Raw genomic sequence first — 23,345 nt, 5'->3', positions numbered from 1 at the left:
CACACATGTACTAAAACATTTTGAAATCTGGGTGAAATAGTAAGAAATGATGTTCTGTTGTGCAAAAGTGACATTATGGTGTGGGGGATTACACTTGCTGTTTCGCAAATGTTAATTGTCACTTGTGAAATGCTCCAACGCAATCGAGAAAAACTTTAATAGTAATGACGAAAAAGACACGGTATGACACTACTGCCACCTGCTGGTGATAATGGGTGAACGCAGAAGAAATACGTGATATTACGGTTATTTACACTAATTTCGCAGTTTTTCTCGATTGCTTTGGAGCATTTCTCGCGACAATTAAGTACTTGAACAAGTTTTCGGAAAACAAGAAATAACTATTGACCTGATTTCGCTCACTGGAGAAGTGCATTAGAAAAGGAAAATGAGTAGATGCTAAACGATGCATTTTCATTTAGCAAAAATATTATTTTAATGCACTTGTCACGCCCAGCTCCGTCCGATCCTCGTGTGTGCCACGCCCACCTCGTTACCTCGCGTTAATCCCGCTAATATTAGTCCGCGTCTCCCACTATCCCGCAGATCGGTCATTGATGTTGTAGTGTTTCGTGTTTGTTGTGCCTAGTGTGCCTTCTATCCAGCCAATAAACCCCGCTTACACGTCCGCTTGGCTCTACTCGCCTGTTTTCCTGCTCGCCTACCTGGACAAACGTAACAGCACTGTCTTAATGGACTCATCTGTCAGTAAGGTAGTAGTATCTCTTTAAAAAACTAAATTTGACTCATGCACGAATTCTAGTTTACGCCCATAGCTATTTCTTCACTTTTTTTTTTTTTTACCAAATATCACCAGGTTGCTGACTCACCAGGCCTACGTGAGATATGATACCCTAAACCAGCTCTAAGTTCCCCCAGGGATATTGGGCTGATGTGTGCTGATGTGACATTCAATTACTTTCAGTGTTTTAGCACATTACAGGAAAGGGCACATGAGCCCTCTTTTCAAATTTCCAGCTTGTTCATTTCTTTTCACCCCAGAATCTGCTGCTCCTCAGTATGTTAGTGCATAAGCAGATGATGGTCCTTGGTCAGCTGACGATGAGCGGCTGCATAGGCAGGACTCTGTTGTACTTGGGGAGATGCAAATGCGGTGCTGATGAACCCGGGTGTGGGTTCTGGTTTTGTCTAAGGCCTTGTCCACACGTACACTGGTGTTTTTAAAAACGTTGTGTTGTTGTGTTGTCCTCCTCTGTTGTTAAAAACATATGAGGTATTTAAATATCGTCCACGTGAAAACGCTGAAACGCCCTATCAAGCGCATGCCAAACCAACAGGGGGTGATGTAACTCTAACCATAAATCCATTTTGGCCAATCAGAAGCCTTATTACCAGTTCTGCTAGGCTAATGTAAACCGTGAATGGCACACAATCTGAGAGAAGGGTCCAGCTGCAGATGCCTGTAGAGTGGAGGTGGAGCTCCACTGGAAATATGTCAAATCCACAGGAAACATGTGACCTCAACTCTGTGTTACAGCGAATAAACCCTAACCTTAACCCTAACCCTAACCGGAGCTCCACTTTACGTCCTTAAAGATTGCATGTTTCTTGTGGAGATGACGTATTTACGGTGGAGCTCCACTCTACAGGTATCTGCAGCTAGACCCTCTTGCAATCTGACGTTACAACCCAAAGTTCCCTGTTCCTGAAAATTTTCACCCCAAACAGGGTTTTACAAAAGCCCCATTTTCAGTGACGTAAAACACCGTTTGCGTGTGGACAAGAGGCCAAAACGCATAGAAAAAGCTACGTTTTTAAAAATACCCGTTTATGTGTCATGGCCCTTCCTGATTCTGGAATTTAATACTTATATTCAGAATGACTTTTTGATATATTATTATGATTTCTCTTTTTAGCACACTGATAAACTAATTTTGGTTTGATGGATGGATGGATGGATGGGTTTTTGCAAATTTTGCATGGAAGCTTACATCAATATAAACTGCACAGGAAAATGTATGGATTATCAATTTATGGATTATGAAGACAAACCAGAGTTATATTAATAGCGGTTTCCATGACCATCGTACAAAAAATACAGGGCAGATGTTAGACCTAAAATTTACCGCAGTTCCTTTTGCTGAATGCGGACAGTCCCCATGTTTAACACAAGGTGGCACCGTCACACTACCCATCATTCTTTACTCTTAGCGGAGAATCTCTTAGTCGCATATCCCACACACCCGAAGCCACAGTACAACTGGCATGAACACCTGCACGTTTCCTGCGATGTGCGCTGTTTGCAACCACGAAAATTATGGATCTCGTGACATCTGACAGCCCTCTCTTTACAATAACGTAGTGCTTAACAAGTCGGAGATTTGCGGGCAACTTCGATTTTAGGTTTGCTGTTTCTTAGTTATTGCATTAAAATTTTGTCAGTTCCACAGTAAGCAGGTACTCCGATGAACTGCGAAGACATGGAAAAGGAGCGGAGATCGTCCAGGCAGTACGGGGCACTGGAATGCACCAAATGGGACGTAGAGACGCCCAAGCCCGGTAGGCACGTCAAAACACGCCGGAACAAATGAAAAACCGCGCGATTGTATCTTTACAAACAAATACATTATAAAAATGTTGCTAATTACATGGCAGTGGACAACACACTGCCAAATACCGATTTACTTGAGATGCGGTAGTAAGCTTTTTATTTAACTTTAAGGTCTACAGGTGGTAATCACCCTTGATCTCCAGTAAATATAGTTAACTGATGAACCGCACCGATTGAGACACCTAACTTGATGCCATGTGTTAATTCAGTATTCTGTTCTTTTAAGACAAAAAATAAAAGCACTCAGAATTATAAGTAAATTATTTTGTGAGAGCCCGAAGGCTTGCTTGACAGTTGGTACCGTGTCTTTTTTTTCTTTTTATATTGTTCTGCTGCATTTTGTATTAAGTTGCCTTTAATGATATATAATCATTAATTGATTGACATGATGTTCCGGGGGGACTAAACACAAACGTCACAGCTCGTGTCTTCTGGACGTTTTGTCAGAAGGGGTCTGTTGGTGTTTGTGTATCTGCGTAAATGCCTGCATGTGTGTGTTTTCCCCCAACCATGGGTGCGTGCGGGCCTGGGTAAGGGCACTTGCAACGAGAAAAAATAATTTACTACTAGTACTGCAACTGACAGAAATGATGAACATGGTTCGCACCCTTCAGTTCATGTGACATAGAGCAGTATCTGAGAGGGGGAATGATAGAGGGGTAGGGGGGGTGAGGGGGGGGGGTTATGGAAATATAATGCAGTACATTAAACCCTGAGAAATAGCATGTGTTAGAGAGATCTGGGAATCTGGGACAGTCGCTGGAACATTTCATCTCACTATGAAGGATTCAAGTTTTTAAAACGCCCGTTTTGAAAAACTGGCATTTCAGGCATTACCCTAGATTTTAGTTCTTAGCTGTTGGAATTTGCATTCCCTTGCTGCCTGGCTGTTTCCTTCAGCTGGCTGATGTGTTGCTGATCCTTAGGCGGGCAGAATGACCCTCTTCTGCTGCCTTAAATCCAGTCAGGAATGTGGCCCTTAAATACGGAAGGCTGCTGATTCGGTGCCGTCTAGGGATACGGCACCATAACCTGACAGCTCTGTTCAAATAAAGGCAGCTTCAAAGGTTCATTCTATTTAGAAATATAACAGAGAGCCTCAGAATTAATCTTAGAGTAGTCAGTTTAACTGAAATATATAGATTTGCTCTCTGGGTTGAGTTAATGATAACTAATTGTGGTGTGCTGACAATCTCCATGGAAACTTTTGGTCTCTTATATGTTTTATATAAAATTCAGTTTAAAGTTTAAAATGTACCAGAATGTGAGGAAATACAATTGGGGGGGAATGATATGATTCATTAACCCAGATTGTTCGGATTTTGTACTGGATTTTGGTTTGCTTTGTTGATATGTTAGATCACAGCCTCTAATTAACGCCTTCGGTTCCTCCTGAGCATTTCAGATATCAATTGGACTCCTGCCCTTATCACGGCAGCAAGGAATCATGGGAACTGGAGTATTATGATTATAAGGAGCCAGTAATGTATATATTCTAATATATGGTTTTATTTTAACTAGAAGACAGCCAGGAGTAGATAAGAAGGTAAGACTTTACTTGAGGGGGGGTACAAGCAATTTAGAAACTCAGTTACTACTCATGTACAAATCATGAACAAATATAATTACATGAAATACATGAACAGTTATGTTCGTCTAATGATAAATAAACATATAGGAAATATGTTAAAATAGGGTCAGTTCTCAGTTTTAGGTGCATGTGAAATGCAGGTGTTTTATGAAAAATACAGACCCACAAAACACAACCTATAACTAATCTATAAGAAAGAATGCAGTAATACCTTTACTGTTATTTTTGTATAGACTCACCAGTTCGCTTTTGGAAGAGAGTGAGCGTTCGTCCACGATTTCGCAACTTGCTCCAGAGAATCACAGTGTGGAGACTTAAGAAGCTCTGCCCTTTTTATCACTAATTATCCCTGCAGTAACAAACACCTTCTTCCGTCTTTCTCTGCTTCCTGTGTGGCGAGATCTGTGATGTTTTCTTCTCATTTCCACAGTATTTTGCCTCATAGAAACTGATAGGGATGAATTATGAAACACATGGCAGGTGTGGATATTTTGGGGGAGGCATGAGGTTGGGGTGAAGCCGACCTACAGGCCTGCAAATTATTATTCTAAGAATACAGCACGTTCACTGTGTGTTAGGAAGGAGAGACCGGCCGCAGTGACTGGATTTCCTGGCTACTTGACTTGAAAGTTTGTTAATCTGTTTTGTAAACTGCTGTGTTTGGCGCTCGGGCTGATCCCCTCCTCATCCCCTGGGGGAGGAGGAATCCCGAGGGGGGGTTTCCGGTATCCAGATACCCAGGAGCCTGTCGCCATGCATCCTCGGCCTCTGGGATGTTTGTAACCGAGTGGTTCTCTTCTCATGATCACATGACCGTGCTGGACAGTGCTGGTTGGCGGCCTACGCCAGCTCACCTGCTGCCCAATGCATCTGCCGTGTGGCACCACTGCCAACGTGAGCGGACGGAAACAGAAAGCAAACACGGACTGATCCGCAGGTTTCTATCTTTCGCACAGTTTGAATCTGTATATTCTAGTTTAAAACTAAAGTCCTGACAGCGTATTTTCTGAGACGTTAAGGGGATCTTGTTCAGTACCTCAGCTACTTCATATTAGCAAGCAAGGCAAAGCTTTAAATGCTTTTGATGATCAAATTTTGATTTGAGCTAACATGAGAATCCATGCTCAAGCACACGCACGGCGTATTTGTGTGATACAAATGTCCCATCTGAAGTCCCTGTTGTTCGGCGCCGCAAAAGGAAAATGAAGCTTTCCCTTCCCATTTCCTGCTAGCTGCCCATCAAACGCAGAGCGCTTCCTCTGAGAGGACGACTCACGAGGGCGTGTGCAAAAGACGCTACTTCACTGACAGAAAACTAGGCGCGGCTCCACCGAGGGAGGCTGCGACCAATCTGTCACAGAGCCCTCAGCTGGCTGCTCCGCGCATCTGTGTTTGTCTGCCAGGCACCTGTTGCTTTTTGCCACGGTGACATTTATCTCACTCCTCCAATCAGCATTCAGCTCACTTACGCAGCCCCTGCTGGTTGGCCGTTTGAAAAGGTGCAGGCTGCAGGTGAATCGGAACAGAACCCGGCAACTCTGTGTTTCCTCACTGTCAGGAATTTGAGAAGGATGCAGAATTACAGACAACTGAATTGTGGGGGGTCCAATAACATTTACTAAATGATTTGTAATCAATAAGTAGCCAAACTCAATCCCAGGTTAGATCTTGGAGAAACAACAGAGCATCTTCTGCATGCACTGACGTGAGTCTATGGAAGAAAGCTTTCACCAAATACTTGAGCGTAATTAGTGTAAGCGAGGCTGTTTATCCGGCCCTGCTTTTTCCCATGATGCCTTGCTTGTGCTATTCGTCTGCTATAGGCATGGAGCCTCCTGTCTCCTGTGTGTCTGTGGGACGATCACCGGGTACCAGCCCTCTCTGCGCTCCCCTGAGCTGTAAAGCTGGACTGCTCTGTGTTCTTACCGCGCCGAGCCTCTGGGGGCAGCAGTGCATGGCAGCATGACGCCTTTGCTGTTAATTTTGTTGACGGGCTGTCAGATTTGCTCAGTCTTGATTGCCTAAACTGATGTGAGCGCTCTCCATCACGTTCCCACTCTCTCCTGCTCCCTCTCGTCCTCCTTTCCACACTCTCATTCTCCTCTCTCCCTGCATTATCTCTCTTTTCTCCTTATTGTCACGCTCTGTGTTCATCTTTCAATCCCCACTTTCCTTCTGTCTCTCTCCATTGCATTCTCTGATTCTACCTCCTCATTATCCTTCCTTCTTTTTTACGCTCTTTCTTCTTTCACTCCCTCATTCAATCCCACTCGCACTCTTCCCTCTCTCTCCCCCTCATCCCCCCTCCCTCTCTCATTCTCTCTCCCTCGCTTGCTCGCTCTCGCTGTCCTTTATTTTTCCGTTTGACAGATCTCACTTCTCTTGCGACTTTCATCAGCCTCGGTGCAGCGTCTGTCGCATTAAATCAGCAAATTTGCTTCTGAGGTATTTCATATTGCGCCGTTGATTGCGTTGTTGACTGAGATGGATCACCAAGGATCCAGGAATCGGACGGTTAGCCAGTTTAATAAAGCCAATGTGTCACTTTTGAATCTGTTCTACTCCAAAGCAAAATGAACTGGACCTGCTTGGCCCTGTCCATCCCCTGCTATCTGGGGCCTAGAGTGTAATCACAGATTTTACGTTTTGAAGGTTTTATTTTGAACATGGTCTCCAAAAGTGGACCAGCTGGTTTGGTGAAACAGATTTCAGTTATATTGGGGGGGGGGGGGTGTTGCTGTTTCACTCCACCTCTCCCTTTATCCAAATGCAATTTAATTCAGGGGTCTCTATGGTTGACTATTCCCAGTGGTGATTTAATGCCAGAGTTGATGCTGCAGGTCTTTTCTTCTGGGTCTTTGACTTAATGTCCCATCCCGGAGCTCTGCTCTTGTAGACAGATCCACCAACTCTGTCTTAGTAAGAAAAGCATCGTCTGTGCACAGAGCATGCATGCGGAGCTTTTTAATAATGTTGGGACCATCATGGGGGCATTCGGGATGGACAGGGGGGTTCCTGTGCTGTGAATGTGTGGGATGCCGCTTCCATGGTCCATGTTCACTTCTCTGGGGGTGGGGGCTGTCATGCTCTGTATGTGAGCTCTGTTTCTGCCCCCCCCCCCCATCTCACAGTTAATGTATTGCATGTGACTGTACAGTCAGGCAATTGGTGTTTAGTCACCTTTCTCTGGAAACCTTCTTTCCCCCAGTAAGTTTCCCTTGACAACAAAAGCCTCATGCACCCATTGCTGTTGACCTTGCTGGTTCTGCGGAGCATGAGCAGCCCCCAACACGGACTGACTAAATGTGCCCGGAACCCGGCATTAACCCGAGCCGTGGCTCACCGAAGGGCGAGCAGCGGGGAAGTGCAGTTTTAAATTATGTCTGAAGGCCATGGGTGGGAACCCGGTGGGATGAACGACTATGTGAGGAATTAGGAGGGAAAGCGGCAGTGGATGGTAATATAAGTCACACCGTGAGCGCAGATGCGAAGCCCTGACTGTATTTTCCATTTTTGACTTATATCCAGTATCATATTTATATTATTCCTGCGGGGCAGTTGCTTAATGATCCCTCCCCACCCCAATATGCATTTGATTGGAAAACTTTTTCGACCTGTGGTCACCATCGCTGATGTTGTGCAGACTTGATCATTAACCTTATCTTCAAGCGACGTGTTGATTTGCCCTTAGAAGAAAATGCTAGTAAGCCTTGATGAGGTCCAAGGGGGACCTTCTGCGTGGGGGAGGCATGTGTCGCAGTGAGTTGAAAAATGCATGTTGCTTTGAATATAAGCATCACATAAATGGTTGTGAATGTAAATGTCATAAGTACCTCGGCAGTTACTTTCTTGGTTTCTGGTCTTGATGTTTCAAGCATGCGGTGGTCTATGATTGCAAGCCGTGCTCCAGAACTCGATCTGGCTTAAGCCGGATTAATCCCTCTCAACCCCCCCCCCACCCCTCCATCCAAACATACACCCGCATCTCTATACCCTCAGCTTAGCCTAAAGCAGTGCTGCCCCAGTATCGGGACGTGTGCTTGCCTCCGGACTGAGCGGGAAAGCAGGGGGGGGGGGGACACAGGCATGCGAGAGTGGAGTGAGTACCGCAGTGGTGCATTCTGGGAAAGTGGATGTGACCTCACCCAACCAATGAGCTGTGAGAGATGTGCACAACAGGTGTCATGTGGGCAGTGGAATGTGAGCCCTGAAGGTTGGGGGGTGGGGAGGGGGTGTCCAGTGAAGCAGGGGGCTGGGAGACAGCTGGAATGCGCTGATCATCGTCAGGAAGACTGAATTTCTAACATGCACCAGGCTCTCATCCTTAGCATAATGATTTTTGACAATGGCTTCCCTGCCGTGGGCGGTACGGTGGCACAGTGCTAAGCACTGTTGACTCACACTTCTGGGACCAGAGTTGGAGTCTCTGCTCTTGCTCCATGTGTATGGAGTTTGCGTGTTCTCCCCGTGTTGTCAAGGGGTTTCCTCTGGGTACCTCTAGCTCCCCCTACAGTCTGAAAAACATGCTACGGTGAATTGGACCAGGTGATTCAGAGGCATGTTTATCGATTGGCTTGTGTTCAGTTTTGTCTTTATATGACACACGGTGCTGGAGTCTCTTCAGCCGCCCGGGTGACTCATCGCCCGCCCATGAGCTTTCGCAGATGTGACAATGGCGTCTGGGCAGAGAGCACACGTGTGGCTCTCATCCTTCAGGTTTGAACGCCGTAGCCGCAGGACGGGCGGTCAGACGTACAGCGGAGCAGCGTGGGCGTCGGTGTTGTTTAATCACAGAGTGGTGACGTTGAGTGTCACACTATGGAGAAGCATATTGTGTGACGATACCAGTCCAGGAGCTCTGAGGATAAGGGCACTGGGACCATCGCTTTCATCACATTATTCAGTCTTGGTTCCCGTTTCGCCACTGTGTGTTTTTTTTTTCCCCACATGATACATTCTGGAGAATTCCAGAAGCCTTTCAAGTGTTTTTTACACCCCTGCTTGTCAAAAGAAGCTTTTAAAAGTGCAGTTTATCATCCTCGAAATTCATTTCCATCTTTAGCACATCTGTAAGACGCGGTCTCTGAAGATTGGGGCTTGAATGACGAGACGACGGCCTGTCGGGGAGACCCGTAATGCAGTCCCGGGGCGGGCAGTGCAGAGCCTCCTCTGAAAAGCCCCCTGAAAGTGTCTGCGCAGTATAATGTGTGCTTTCAGACGGCTCGAGCAGCTTGTCTTCCCCTGAAAGCACCAGCCCCCCCCCCCCCCCATACCACCCTCTTGACAGTCTGAAATGTGGGGTGGGTGTCATGTGACCTGAGAACCCCAACGGAGTGGGGGGGGGGGGGACTTCTTGCGTGCAAGGCCAGCTACCATATCAAGAAACACACCAGCTGTCTGTCTCTGTCTGTCTTGGGTCTGTGTTAAGCTATATATGTATGACAAGACCAGAATTTTCAGAGACCCCAGACTGCTAACATCAGCCATGTGTTAAGTACGGCTTTTTCTGAGCAGTACAGCTGGCTGCCTCTATTTAAGTTCTTTTCTTACTGTAAAGGGATAACTTATTTGAAAATAAAGGTGCAATTAAAAGCCATTATTCCATCATCTTAAAGACTGTTGATGTCCCTAATGACCCTTGATGGCATGGCCTTTACCTCAGAGGTAAGGTAAGCGCCCTCCATTCCTACAAAGCCAAGAGGATGCCCCTCATCTGGTACCTCTGACCCGGAGAGCTGCCTCAGGATCAGTGCATGTCAGATCCAGCGTGATGGGCAGCAGTTACTCCCTGGTGGGGTTCCCCGTGGGGCTTCCCTCATCCCCTGGGTAACGCCAGCAAAGTCCCGCTGAGCAGCAGATACTTAAAGCTTCCTTGGGAACAAAGGTGTATATATACTGAAAATCAGCCTTAAAAGTTCAGTGCGGAGAAGCATGCAGATGATTAGGACTGTGGATGCTGGGCTGCACACATGATTCCTGAGCTCTGCTCTGACACACGCAGATGCGACAGGTGGAGTGTGTTTATTTTCCCTTTGGGAGGGGATGAACTGTTTCAGGAGCAGGGCAGTGGGTGGCAGCCTGTGTGACAGCTTCCCCAGGGCTCGAACCCACACACCGAGCGGGGGTGCCGCGGGAGGGCAGGTCGTCAGTAATTAATACTTGCCTCAGGCGGAGTTCTGCCCACCAGACGATCGAGACTTTGCGGCCACCGCCCCCCTCTGCTGTGCGTGGGAACATAGGTTTGGTCACTATTGCGTGTTCTTGCACATCTCCCCAGACACGGCAATTAAGGTGAACACAGGGGCATACGTGGTACCAGAACCGGGTCTCACAGCCGACATGAAAAGTAAACTCTGCTGTGGGTTGTTACCGGAGACCTACGGTTTCATTCAATGCCAGACGGACATGGGGGGTTTGGCTGTTTGTTGCACTTCATGGTGGGATTACCCTTCAGGGAACATCCCCCCTCCCCCTCAGACCTCTGATGCGATTCAAACCCCAGTTCCCACCCAACACCCAAATTCCCAACCCAGGAAGGCAAAGCAGAGAGCAGCTGGAGACGTCAAATTGGCTCCATGTCATTTTCAGCCAAGAAGCTTCTCCCCCTCATTCCACCTCCAGCTTGACCAAGGTTCGGAAAGGTCTGTGATAGATGAAATCTCATGCTTATTGTCGCCGTCTCGGGATGAATATTCTAACGATTGTACTTATCACACGTCAATAAACACTCGTGACTCGTGGATTTCTCTGTCACGGAGGGACTCGTAGCTCTCTGCGTCTGAATGAATGTGAGCACTGTGACACTAACAGATGAGCCACATCGCTGGGGATCTGTAGGTATCTGTTAGTATGGCAACGCGGCTCCGCTCACGTTGAGCACGGTGTGAGTATGACAGAAGGCTCAGGAAGTGGCTGCATGGAGTAGGATGCCTAGATCCTGTCTGGGCAACCTTCTGTAAAACATTTGCGACATTACCTGTGGGTAATGAGCCTTCACATCTGGGGCATGGTGATTTTAAGATTTTTTTTTTTTTTTAATGGTGAGGGGCCAGAATTTATAAAGAGGGGCCAACCTTATCATTAGCCAATGATATGTATTGAATCAGTGAGTGACAAGGATGAGGCCATCAGTCTCTTTAATCTGAACATGGGGTCTTGTTTGCGTTATTTCAGTAAAAAGAATGTGGCTTTTGCTAAATTATTAATATTCAGAACACCAAATGGCGAGAAAGTCACAGATGTGTCTAGGTTCTTTAGAATATTTAAATATTTAAATTTAATCTCCTGCTTATCCAGTACAGCATCGTGGGAATTAAAATGTAAAACTCCTTCTTAAGATTATTATGATTAATGGCTACATTTGCATTTTGTATTAGGTTATTTTTTTTTGTGGATTGGCTCTCAAGAATCTTTAGAACCACGTTTCTGGGGGCAGCGTATAGCTTGCAGGTTAGGGCACTGTGCCCATGATTGGACGGTCCCGGGGTCAGCAGAGTGATGTCACTGAGCAAGGCCCCTAACCCCCAGTCCCTCCGGGGACTGTCTGACCCCGTCTTCCCAATTGTGTGTGACTTTGGATGAAAGCATCTGCTATATAAATGTAATTTATTTGGAAAGTAGGACTAGATGGAGATGAAGGCGAGTTTAATTTCTGAAAAGCTCACTTGAATCCTGACTTAATTACCATATAATTATCACATTACCCAATCGCCTAGTGTTTATTACTTTTCTGTACATACCTTTGCTAACTGTTGTATGTTTTTTGTAATGTCTTTTAAAAGCACCCCCAAGGCAAATTCCTTGTATGGAAACATACTTGGCTAATAAAAAGGATTCGGATTCCGATTCCGAGTCCGATTCTGATTCTGACTTGAAATCAGCCTCACTTAAATCTCAGGATGGGACTGATTCACAACAGTCTACATCAAATGGGGAAATGGATCTGCCCCATCACACCATAAATGGAGGGAACTCTTTGTTAAATAGTCATTTTCAAACACGTATTTAGTTTAATGATTCTTGGACATTTTTGTGAAATGTAATATGTTTAATATACTAAATGGCCAGCAGGTGGCATAGTGGTTAGCTGTTTTAGTCTGAGGGGACAGATGTTGCTGTTCCGGTGTGTGCATGGCTATGGAATGAATAATCTTCCATATGAGTGACCCATCACACCACCTACCTATGTTTCTCTTACAGAGGAGGAAGACGTCGTCTCTATGGCCGACTCCTCCATCACGATAGACGACATCGAGGGGGAGCTCTTCAAGATTGAGCGGATCCGGGACATCCTAGTGAGGAGAGAGTCGGAGCTGAGATACATGTGAGCGCTATGTCCTCTCCGCCGATGACGCAGGAGCAGGTGGGGCGGGAGGGGCGCTTTCCGGTAGATTCTTTACTCGCCTGAGAAGTGTTTTCATGGTGTCAAATGTAGCGCGTGACACAGGCATGTTTTTAAAGGAGCCCTGACGTTTGTTGGGATTAAAACACAAATCATATACAGATGCTCCACATCTTACGATGGGTTTGTGTTGGATTGAACCCATCGTAATATGAAAAAAATCTTAAGTCGGATATGAATACGGTATGGTAAATAACACCTGTCACTGAATACGTAAATATTTTGTTAAACACTGTTAACCACATACCCATCACTGTAGAATATACATAGATGCTGCTATCGCCTGACAAGTAGAAATGATCGTACGGCATGTCACTGCCCAGGAGCAGAGCAAAATACAAGCTCTGCTGTCTACTGAATGTGCATCGCTATCGCACCTTCATGAAGTAAAAATACGGTAAATCGAACCATCGTGAAGTGAGGAGAGGCATGTGGATCTGCAGGTTAACACTCGTTAACCGTGTTAACTCGTTGCCGTTTGTAATCCCATGACTTGTACGTCGCATTTGACCAAAGCGTCTCGTAAATTAAAGTGGATAAATACAATAAAGATTTTCTTACGAAATTGCGATTTCAATATAAATGTCCATGAGGCAGTGGCCGGGGGGGGGGGGGGGCTGCGACCCCCGTCCCATGGACGTGTGGGAAGATGAGCCGACAGAGGAGGAGGAGGCCGTTACATCAGCAGACCAGCGCCGTCTCCGGAGAAGCCGGTCTGAGGGCACATGCTAATTGCGCTCTGCTGGTGCTGTGGCACGAAGAACCTCTGAGAAAATCGCTGTTTCTGTTTGCCACGCGAGCGGCAGGATCAAACACTGCAGATCAGCAGGGGGAATAATGATTAAGGAGCATTACTCGCGGCCAAAAGAAAAGTCGCCATCGCGAAGGAGGTGATGGAGGTGTGAGGGGGGGAGGGGTGCAGCCAAGAGGCATGTAACCCTGTAGAAATCTTCATCGTTGGATTAACAAATTGCCTGGAACATCAGTGTTTTAATGGCATGTGAATGGCAAATAGGCAGAAAGGAACAAAACAGATTGTTTCCTCCAATGGTTCTTCTCAGGGTGAAACAGAGTTCTGAACCTGGAAGATCTAGATCTAGTGTTTTAAAAGGCCTAATTTAACAGTAACAGCCTTCTTGTGGAGCCGTTTCCATGGCTCGCTGGTCTTTCTCTTTTCCATGACATCCTTCTGCTTTTTTTGCGATATAGTGAGTCTTCGGTGGCTGGCAGCATAGACACCTCAGCATAAGCGAGCGCCGGTGCCGCGGCGGGTGAAGGCCGGGCCGTTTCGGCACCTCAGCATCCAGTGGGGCACGGCGAGCGATGGCCCCCAGCTCACCCCGACTCCGCCACTCGCACCACGCCCTGTATCGTTCCTCCTGCCGCTTGTTAGCTCTGTGCACCTCAGCTGTGACCGACTGCGGTGGTTTTTTACTCTCAGCATGGTTGTCCTACCAGACTGAAGCCAACGAGAGCCGCGCTTCTTCTGAGCAAAACGTCCCACATGTGAAAAGGCATGTGGGAGACTGAGCGGATAATGAGCCGACCTGTTTTGTTGTCTGTGCTGGTTTATGCCGTATGTCATAATGCCCTATGCCGTGTGCCCAGATCGGAATGCTGCTGTTTGTTACTCTCTTGTTCTTTTGATTATGTCTGCTTAGAGTGCGTATAGTCAGTCACAACCAATGGTAATTAACTGGGAGGAAAAAGCGACATAATAAGGCCGCATTGATCTTTTACTGCAGAACCATTCAAGTTTGATGCACAACCAACGAATGAAATGAATGAAAATGCATTAAACCACATTCCAAAGAAAATTCCTTTTCTGAGAATCTGGCTGAAAATTAGCTTTGATTTCTGTGCTTGTGGGGGTATTGTAGGTTTATTAAGAAATTGCAGTTTCCCTGTTGGCATTTTTGTGAAAAAATATGGATCCTGTGACCCGCGGAACTGCTGCTGTCAGAGATTTAATTTAAATGAAACTAACGAGTCAGTTCCACAGTTTCCAGTGTTTGGGAAGCTGTTTCAGTCCTTTGAAAGGAAATGTGTGTGTGTGGGGGGGGGGGCTCTTTCACTTAATACAGTCTAATCGCGGATATATATTTTTTCCTGTTTTTTTTTTTATGGATCGCTTTCTGATTGGCCGTTGGTCTGCTGACAGTTTAGCTGCCGTGTCGCAGTGAAACGTTCCGCAGCAGCTGTGTCCACCCCCGCACGTTAAGCGAACATCCCCCCCCTACACCCCCACCACCATCCTTGTGAGCCTCAATTGCTGATGACTCATCCTTGGTGAGGGGGGGCTGGCTGGGGTCCCTTATCTCCCGCACTGCATTGTTTGCATCGGCAGCTGCTTGCCCGATATGAGTCATAAGAGAGGGCTGATATCCAAAAGACACACAAGGGGTTTTAATTACCCCCCTGGTGCCCCCCCCCCCCAGTTCATTCATCTACACATGATTGCCTCTTTGATGTGCGATGGTGCCTCAAGTGATGTCACAAAAACATCTATTTATTTGTCCTCTTATTTTGTAGTGCAGTTTGTAGTTTGCTGTTTTGGTTGTGGTTTGAACCACACTTATCTCTAGCTGTTACAGTTAAATGTTTTAAACTGTGTTTTTTTTTTATTCTTCTACAGGATGGATGATATCCAACTCTGTAAGGAAATAACAAGACTTAAAAGGGAGCTACAGAAACTGGTGTCTATTCCAGGTAGTGCTGGGAATTCTTCTATCTCCATTAGCTGGTGTTTTGAAGGTCACCGCGATCGAATTGAGACAGGCTCACTCCGCTATGACAGGAAGTCGTGCGCTCTGAAAAACACTGTCCTTCAGTCAGCAGTGTCCCTCTGGGTTTGTTCCTTTAATCTTGATCTTTAGTGTATCAACACCTTGCCATTTCGGAATCAATTTCTGTTTTTCCTCATTGATGCTGTTCTTGAAACAACTTAATCACTGTCGTCAAAATGCTACAGCAGTATTGCTGTCAATGTAACTAACATAAATATTAGAAAACTGGACCAAAAAAAAATCACAATGGGACTGTACAGCTTCACCTCTTTACTTTCCTGGTACAGTGACTGATAGAAGACACTGTATGCAGGGCCGGATCCAGGCAGCAGCCTAGGGCCCAGACACAATCATGAAAATATATTTATTATATATAAGGCCGGCATTACAGGCAAGTGAAATGATCATCAGTTTTCTTGGTAGGCAAACCTCCCAACTAATGGGACCGCTGAAAAGATAGATCCAGTGCTGACTGTGAACTGTCTTTTTGTGAGATAGCCTTGAAGTGCATGAATGTTTTTAAAAATAATCAGATTGAGGGCTACTACGTGTCCAATGTCCTCCCCGTGGGCAAAATGGAGAACAACTGGAGCATCATTAGTTGTAGTAGCTAAACCTTTTTTTGTTATTGTAAACTGCAGTGTGGGGCAGTAGGGAGCTCTCTGTGTTTGGTTTGTGCTCATACCTCCATGTCTGTGGAATTTCCAAGTTCCCCCCCAGATGTCTTCCAGTTACTCCAGTTTCCTCCAGCAATCCGAAGACATGCACTTAAGGAGATTTGGTGACTCCGTAGTGTGTGCATGCATGTGTGAGCATTTGCCCGGCAATGGCCTGACTTCCCATCCAGGGTGTCCCCCGGCCTGTGTCCGGCAATGGCCTGACATCCCATCCAGGGTGTCCCCCGGCCTGTGTCCGGCAATGCCCTGACTTCCCATCCAGGGTGTCCCCCGGCCTGTGTCCGGCAATGGCCTGACATCCCATCCAGGGTGTCCCCCGGCCTGTGTCCGGCAATGGCCTGACATCCCATCCAGGGTGTCCCCCGGCCTGTGTCCGGCAATGGCCTGACATCCCTTCCAGGGTGTCCCCCGCCCTGTGTCCGGCAATGGCCTGACTTCCCATCCAGGGTGTCCCCCGGCCTGTGTCCGGCAATAGCCTGACTTCCCATCCAGGGTGTCCCCCGGCCAGTGTCTGGCAATGGCCTGACTTCCCATCCAGGGTGTCCCCCGCCCTGTGTCCGGCAATGGCCTGACATCCCATCCAGGGTGTCCCCCGCCCTGTGTCCGGCAATGCCCTGACTTCCCATCCAGGGTGTCCCCCGGCCTGTGTCCGGCAATGGCCTGACTTCCCATCCAGGGTGTCCCCCGGCCAGTGTCCGGCAATGGCCTGACTTCCCATCCAGGGTGTCCCCCGCCCTGTGCCTGGCAATGGCCTGACATCCCATCCAGGGTGTCCCCCGGCCTGTGTCCGGCAATGGCCTGACATCCCATCCAGGGTGTCCCCCGGCCTGTGTCCGGCAATGGCCTGACATCCCATCCTGGGTGTCCCCTGCCGCTTGCTTCACCATGGCTCCTGCTTCACCATGACCCTTTAATGCACAAGCAGCTGGGGAGGAATGACTCAATGTCATAGTGCAGATGGCTTCAACCTGGGAGTCTGTTGAGCACTTACGCAAGATCCACAGAGAAATATCGTAACTTGACAAAATGTTGGTATTGTCATCTGCTTTATGCAATATAAAAAAGTATAAACCCCAGTCTGCACTGAGAGTGAAAAAAATCCCTCCCCCCAGTCATTAACTTTGTTTTTTTTATGTGGTCACGCATCAGTGGTGGGGGCCACTGGACCTGATCTAAGGAGCCTTTGAGGGACCCTGGTCTAAGAAATGTTAAAAAGCCACATTATTGTAAAATGAAACTTTCTGTTGTGCTGTGTAGCTTCCTTACATTAACTTTGTTTTTATTGATTAGTTTGCATAAAGTAGCCAGATAGTGACCTGGCACTATCGGTCGGTGTGAAACCCATTACAGATAAAGCCAAGACAAAAGAAGACAGGGCAAAGGAGGAAGAGCTTCTGCAGCAGCTCCACAAGCTGGTGGAGACCAGGGACTTCCTGGTGGACGACGTGGAGTTCGAAAGGCTCAGGTGAGCGGAGCCAGACAGGTAGAGTAATGTGTGATAATAGTTTGTGAAAATTTAAATAGGATAATTGCATGTTTGACGATGCTGTTTTTCAGTCACTGTATGAATTTACCAACAATCTACAACTGGAAATGTTTTCTGTAATGAGTGGGGATGAAGTGTGTCACAGGGCAAAGGGACCACACACCAACTCGCTTGCCTGAATAGGAAGCCGCTTCCTTCTGAGGCTACATCCGGCCTGGGTAGAGAGCATCTCTTTCCGCAAAGGCCTGTGCTTCTCACTGTACCTATGTACCTCGTGTAGAACATCACCACTCCCCTACTCTATGGCCTTGGGCACTGAGTATTACTGAGAGCGTCTACACTAATATTTTTCCTGGAAGGCCAGCAGCAAAGCAATGTGGGAGATAGAAGGGCATTAGCAGAGTGGATTTTGACTACCTGTAAAGGACCAGCGAGTTATGAGTTACATGCATGACACACAGCCACAGATACACACAAAGAAGGAAAAATGATTATCTTTGAAGTCCTTAGTGTTATTTTTAATCTTTGCTTAATCATCTTATTCTGAAGTGACAGATGGAACAAGACGTAGGGGAGATGTCTAGCTGTACCTTTGTTCTCTCATCACTAACTTACCTCCCACAGGGAGAGAGAGGAGGACAAAGAGATGGCCGACTTCTTGCAATCCAAGTTCCCGAAAAGCCTGAAGAACAGAAGTAGGTGTATCCATAACTCCTTTCCGTGGAGACCTCAGGCCTCCCGCCTTCCACGTAGCCATGCCTTAAGTCTCCAGCTCTTCTAATACAAAATCCGTCTGAGGGAACTGTTGGGGAGTGATTGTCATAGTGATTAAACTTCATTACGAGTAAACATTGTCACCGAACCGCCAGATTAAAACGTGGAGGACCTTTAACACTTTTTCATGGTGAAATAATTTCCAGTGCAAGAAAGGAGATAATAGTTTGATTCTTAGCATTGTAGTCTGCTGAGGTTTGGTCTGCAGTCCACTGTCATTTTTAAAGCTACGGATGTTTTACATGGCTTCCTGTGACACACTCTCTGACCAAGGTAATCTCTCTCCAGGTGGCGGTCAGGACCGGAGGGTGACCTCCAGAGCCCAGCAAACTTCCTCTCCCTTTGTCACCAAGACCGGACTCACGCTTCTGAAAGAGTGCTGTGGGTTCACATGCTCCATCATGTAGGCCCCCTCACTTGGGGCTTGGGGTAGCAAAAGGGGCAAATCTGAAGTAGAAATGGTGGTATTACCTGATAGTTGAGAACTTGGATTTTGTCAAGGGCCAGATGGATCATGGAAGCAGGAGATGGAATCGGAGAAGTTAATGGCACATTGTGTGAGTGCATGTTTGTGGGTGCGGGTGATGTTCTGTCGTTTGTGTTCAATACCCCCCGTGTCTTAGCCTTCCAATGCGCACTTTCATCCTGAAGGAAGAAGAAACCATCGTAAGACCTGAATATCTACTAGGACTGATATTCAGTCATATTTCCTCATTGCCACAGAAGCTTATTTCCAGAATGTAATGTACAGTAATCCGTCATCCCTACACGGTGCGTTCCTTGTCCTGCCATATGTTAGCACTCGCTAATGAACCTGTACTCTGGTGTGCCCATCTGGTGCAGTATTAGTGATTTTAGCACTTAGCAATTAAGGCTAACAATAATACTGTGCATTTTTACCTACACAGAATCTGTGATTTTTTGTTATATCCATGGATGCATTACTTTGCTGCTAAAATGAAAACACCGGACTCTTTCAGTGTCTGTGTGAAATGCTAGTTAAAAGAAACATCATGAAATGTTTGAGTTAAAGGAGGAAGTTCATTCATGTAAATACGTAAATCTCCCTGATGATATGGAGATTACTCCTGATTTCAGATTGCAGTAATTGCAAAGTAAGTCACACGCCTCTCTGGGATACAGTACTCTGCTGGACTGACAAATCACTTTGCTATAAATACCAGGTTGATCGATCCATTTGTGGAGATAGTAGAGATGCTGACGTGGTAACTATGCGGGATCAGTGGTCCGACAGGCTTGCATACTGATCTACTGTGATGGTCACCAACCTGTCAGTCATGAGGTCAATTGATCATGAGACCTTCATGCCCTCCCCCTCCAGGGGCCCCCACTGATCAGCAAAATATACCACTGCCACTCTGTAGCTCCCCAGATTTTCTTTGTAAAAGTAGCTCTCACTGTAAAAACCGTTAGAGACCACTGTTCTACTTGAACCCTGCTAGTCCCCTTTCTCTCTGCATATTTAAATTTAATCAGTGTTTCTCAATCCATTCCTTGGGGACCCATAGCCAGTCCGCGTTTTTATTCCCTCATAAGGAGCTGAGAGGGTGCAAAAACATGGACTGTCTTGGGAAACACTGAATGTAATTAATAGCATAGCTGTCACATTTTTTGCCATTTTGCCAGCTCACCACCTGTCCACGACCCCCCCCCCCCCCTTCCCACTCACAAATTAATTGTGGCTCGCTGTTTACAGGTTAGTAAGGGTACAAATCATTTACTTAAGTAATGCTTAACTAATGATGAATTACTACATGAATGAATCCCAGATGTATCATGAATTCCTGTTGCTCACCATGAACTAATGATGAAATCACTATTGCTTTATGTGATTACTTCACTCAGATTATCAGTTAATTAATGTTAATTCAGTTACTATACATTAATTGATATGCCACCAAATTTAGCTGGATTCCAAGAAAAACTAGTAATATTACCTAAAATTATTAATTTCAAGTAATCATTAATTGATAGCTTATCAATTAAGTAAGATATCAATTAATGTGTGAAGTAACCGTGAATATAAACAACGAAGTTTGCTATAAAGATATATTAGTATTAGAATACGATAATTTGAACATATTTAAATATTCACCTCAAAAAGTTGACGAGTTTTTTCATATTCAGATATTGTCACTGGCTGGGTTTTCGTCCTGTGTGTATGAAAACGTTTTTCTTTTACAATGAACAAACTACGCTTGTATTGCTAATAGCTATCTGTTAAATAACTTTACATTCTGTTACCTGCTGTGATTTATACTTGGAGGTTCATGTAGTTTTTTTTTTTTTTAGTGAATCAACCCTCCCCATCCACTAATTTATATGTATTGACAAGGTGACAAATTCTCTGGCTGTTTTTTATTTGATCGCACAGATTTATGTCACTAACAGTTGATACCTGACCCTCACACATATGCAGACAAACATTGCAGAAGTGAGTGAGTCATTCATTCAGTCGGATCACAAACCTGAACATTTTGGCCACACAAGACTAGCATTTAACAAAAAAAAATTGTGTGTTCAATGCAGTGAAGTATTCTGGTACTATTTGATTATTTTCCAGTTAAACAGAAAATACTGAAGTGATGAGGAAAAACCTTATTATACGTTTTTCCATTAGAGTTACTACTATAACTAAGCCTGTTTATTGCACTAGATGTCTTCATAACATTATCCGGGTTGCCAACTCTCATGCTTTCAGACTCATGCTCCTGCAAGAAATCCTATACCAAATCTATATTATTCCATTATAACGCTAAAATTAGCTACATCAAAAGAGTTTGATCCAGACTATTTGCCGGGTAATTGAATTGAAAATCTCACTCCAGCCCACTGACCAAAGTTGGCAAGCCTGCGTGATATAGAATGTTTCTGCATGAATTTTGTCACTGGCCACACTGATTCTCATGCTGAATGAATCTGCAACTGCCTTCATATGTAGTGTTGCCAAAAACAAATGGACCCCATGTGTCTTTTTGTCGGTCAGCATATGCCCATTCAGTCCTTAAGGAGCCCCCAAAGGCCCCTCCCTCCACCTGTTTTTTGGAAGCCTTCCAGAACCCCCCTCTTGCGCAAAGCTCTCACCTAGGAAACATGGATGAAGAATAGACGGCTAAAAGGGTACCGGTGGCCACAGGTGGCAGTGGGGGTTGGTAGGGTCCCGCTGGAGCATAAACGTTCCTCTCTTGACATACCGGTCTCTATGGTAACAGGGACCTAGATGCACTTGTATCCTGCCATGCACCTTTGAGTACCCAGCTTCCAGGACATTGCGCTCTGAGGATACCTGCTTAGGCTTAAAGATCCCGGATGGACGCCTTCAAAGGAACACGTTCTGTCTTGTAAATTATGTGGGGATTTAATGTTTATTTACCATCATTTGTTGTTGCATTGCACCGAATGAAATCAGCGATCACGATTCGTCAATCAGCTGTCGAAATCATCGAAAAACACCCCCGAAGGTACATAGTAAAGGGTTAAATTAACATAAGAAAGGGATTGTCATAATTCATTACGCATTCGTTCTGTTGTTGAGCCCAAAGTGTTAGTCCTTCTTGCAGCAATCTGTATGATGCATCCTTTGAAATGGTATTGGGTATTTGGTTTAATGGTAAACACGGGCATCGTGCATAGATGTTAATGGAAGCCCACTTCCTGAGCATCAGGGAGTCTGCAAAGTAAGCAACAGCAAACTGAAGAGTTCCGATCATTAGAGCTGGTCCATAGCTACTGTCTTCATGACTCCCCCAAGACTGTATGTTAAACATTTATTAACCTTCTTAGATTTGGGGCATTGGACAAGAGGCTGCCTCGTCTTCCATCAGTTTGTTGCTCTCATTCCCACTATTGACAGATGAAAACCGGTCAGCAAAGTAAATAGCTGACTGATGCATTGTCAGTTTAATGCCATTGAATACATACTTTTCCAAATGTTAACATTTGGTCGGAATTGTACAGTTTTGAATATGAAATTGCATGGTGTGAAGAATGACGTTTTTTTTCTTCGAGCTGATTTCATGAAAGGTGTAGGTTTTTAAGTAAAGAGGTGATGCGTTGAAAACCTTCTCAATCAGTAGAGGAGGTTGGATTAAAAGAAGTTAACTAGTCTGACAGAGAAGCCACTTCAGATCAGAAGGTCACCTGAAAAGATAACTGGATGTTCTTCAGTTCTTCCCTCCGGTGTGGTGCAGTGTTGAATGCCTTGTCAGCGTAATTCTGTGAAGCAGAACTCGAGTACCAGTGATTAGACCCTAACTGCTGTGAGGTGGAGTTACCGTTTGATGGTCTTTTCTCTCTCCGTATCATGTCTGTCGCCGCCCTACTCCAGCCCTGCCTTTTCTCTGGATAGGAGGGAGTCAGTGACAATCATGAAATTGTGCTCTTGTGCGACAGTCATTCTCTTTGCAGGAAACGTGTGAAGCCAAATTGTTACTGTGACATGCAACAGTTTTTGAGACCCACAAACAGCAGCAATGGATGTAACAGCAAAAATCCACCAGGAGAGAGGAGTATTTTTCTGTTTCAGGGGTATTTGCATTGCTTGCCGTTTGATGGTTGTCCACTTTTATGTTGTGTTGGCTGTAGATTTGGTTCTCAAACCTATGAAATAAATCTGTGTAAGGTGATGTGAGTGCTGTGAATTCTTCTGCAGTACTGTCTATCCAAACTATGGCAAACAAGATTTTGCTGGAACGTGTGCACCTTCTTTTGTCCCGTTTCACACATGGCATGGGTGCTTCGATTGCCCCATTTCTAACAAGCTACCAAGTGACTAACCAACTTTTAGGAAATTGAGACGTGTCATTTAAATTGGTTGTGGTTGGTAAACAGACTAAGGCTGATGGTTGTTGAAGGTGGAGATCCGTGATTAGGAGACAGAGCGAATGCAAGTCTCTGGAGTGCCAAGTGGCGGCAGGTCATTCTAAACAACTTTTTAATATTAGTGATCTAAATGCTAATTGTAACACAGGACAGGGGCTCAGGTGGCAGATGACTTGTTAAAAAGAAACATTTCAGCTTAAAAACAATCAGTGCTGT

General features: G+C 45.7%; 1 protein-coding gene across 1 annotated transcript; it reads left to right on the top strand.

The window, feature by feature from the left end:
- Window positions 1-1,812: 1,812 nt before the first annotated feature.
- LOC111833493 (bMERB domain-containing protein 1-like) lies at window positions 1,813-22,882 on the top strand. The gene is made up of 6 exons (XM_023791790.2): window positions 1,813-2,520; window positions 12,363-12,486; window positions 15,200-15,273; window positions 17,378-17,492; window positions 18,138-18,208; window positions 18,576-22,882. Exons 1-6 carry the CDS (start codon window positions 2,427-2,429, stop codon window positions 18,692-18,694), a joined length of 597 nt encoding a protein of 198 aa, XP_023647558.1. The 5' UTR covers window positions 1,813-2,426; the 3' UTR covers window positions 18,695-22,882.
- Window positions 22,883-23,345: the final 463 nt, after the last annotated feature.

The sequence above is a fragment of the Paramormyrops kingsleyae genome, chromosome 5 (genome assembly GCF_048594095.1).
Source record: "Paramormyrops kingsleyae isolate MSU_618 chromosome 5, PKINGS_0.4, whole genome shotgun sequence".
In the NCBI taxonomy this organism is placed as follows: domain Eukaryota; kingdom Metazoa; phylum Chordata; class Actinopteri; order Osteoglossiformes; family Mormyridae; genus Paramormyrops; species Paramormyrops kingsleyae.
Note: the sequence above shows the minus strand (reverse complement) of the source record. Positions and strands in the feature narration are given on the sequence as shown.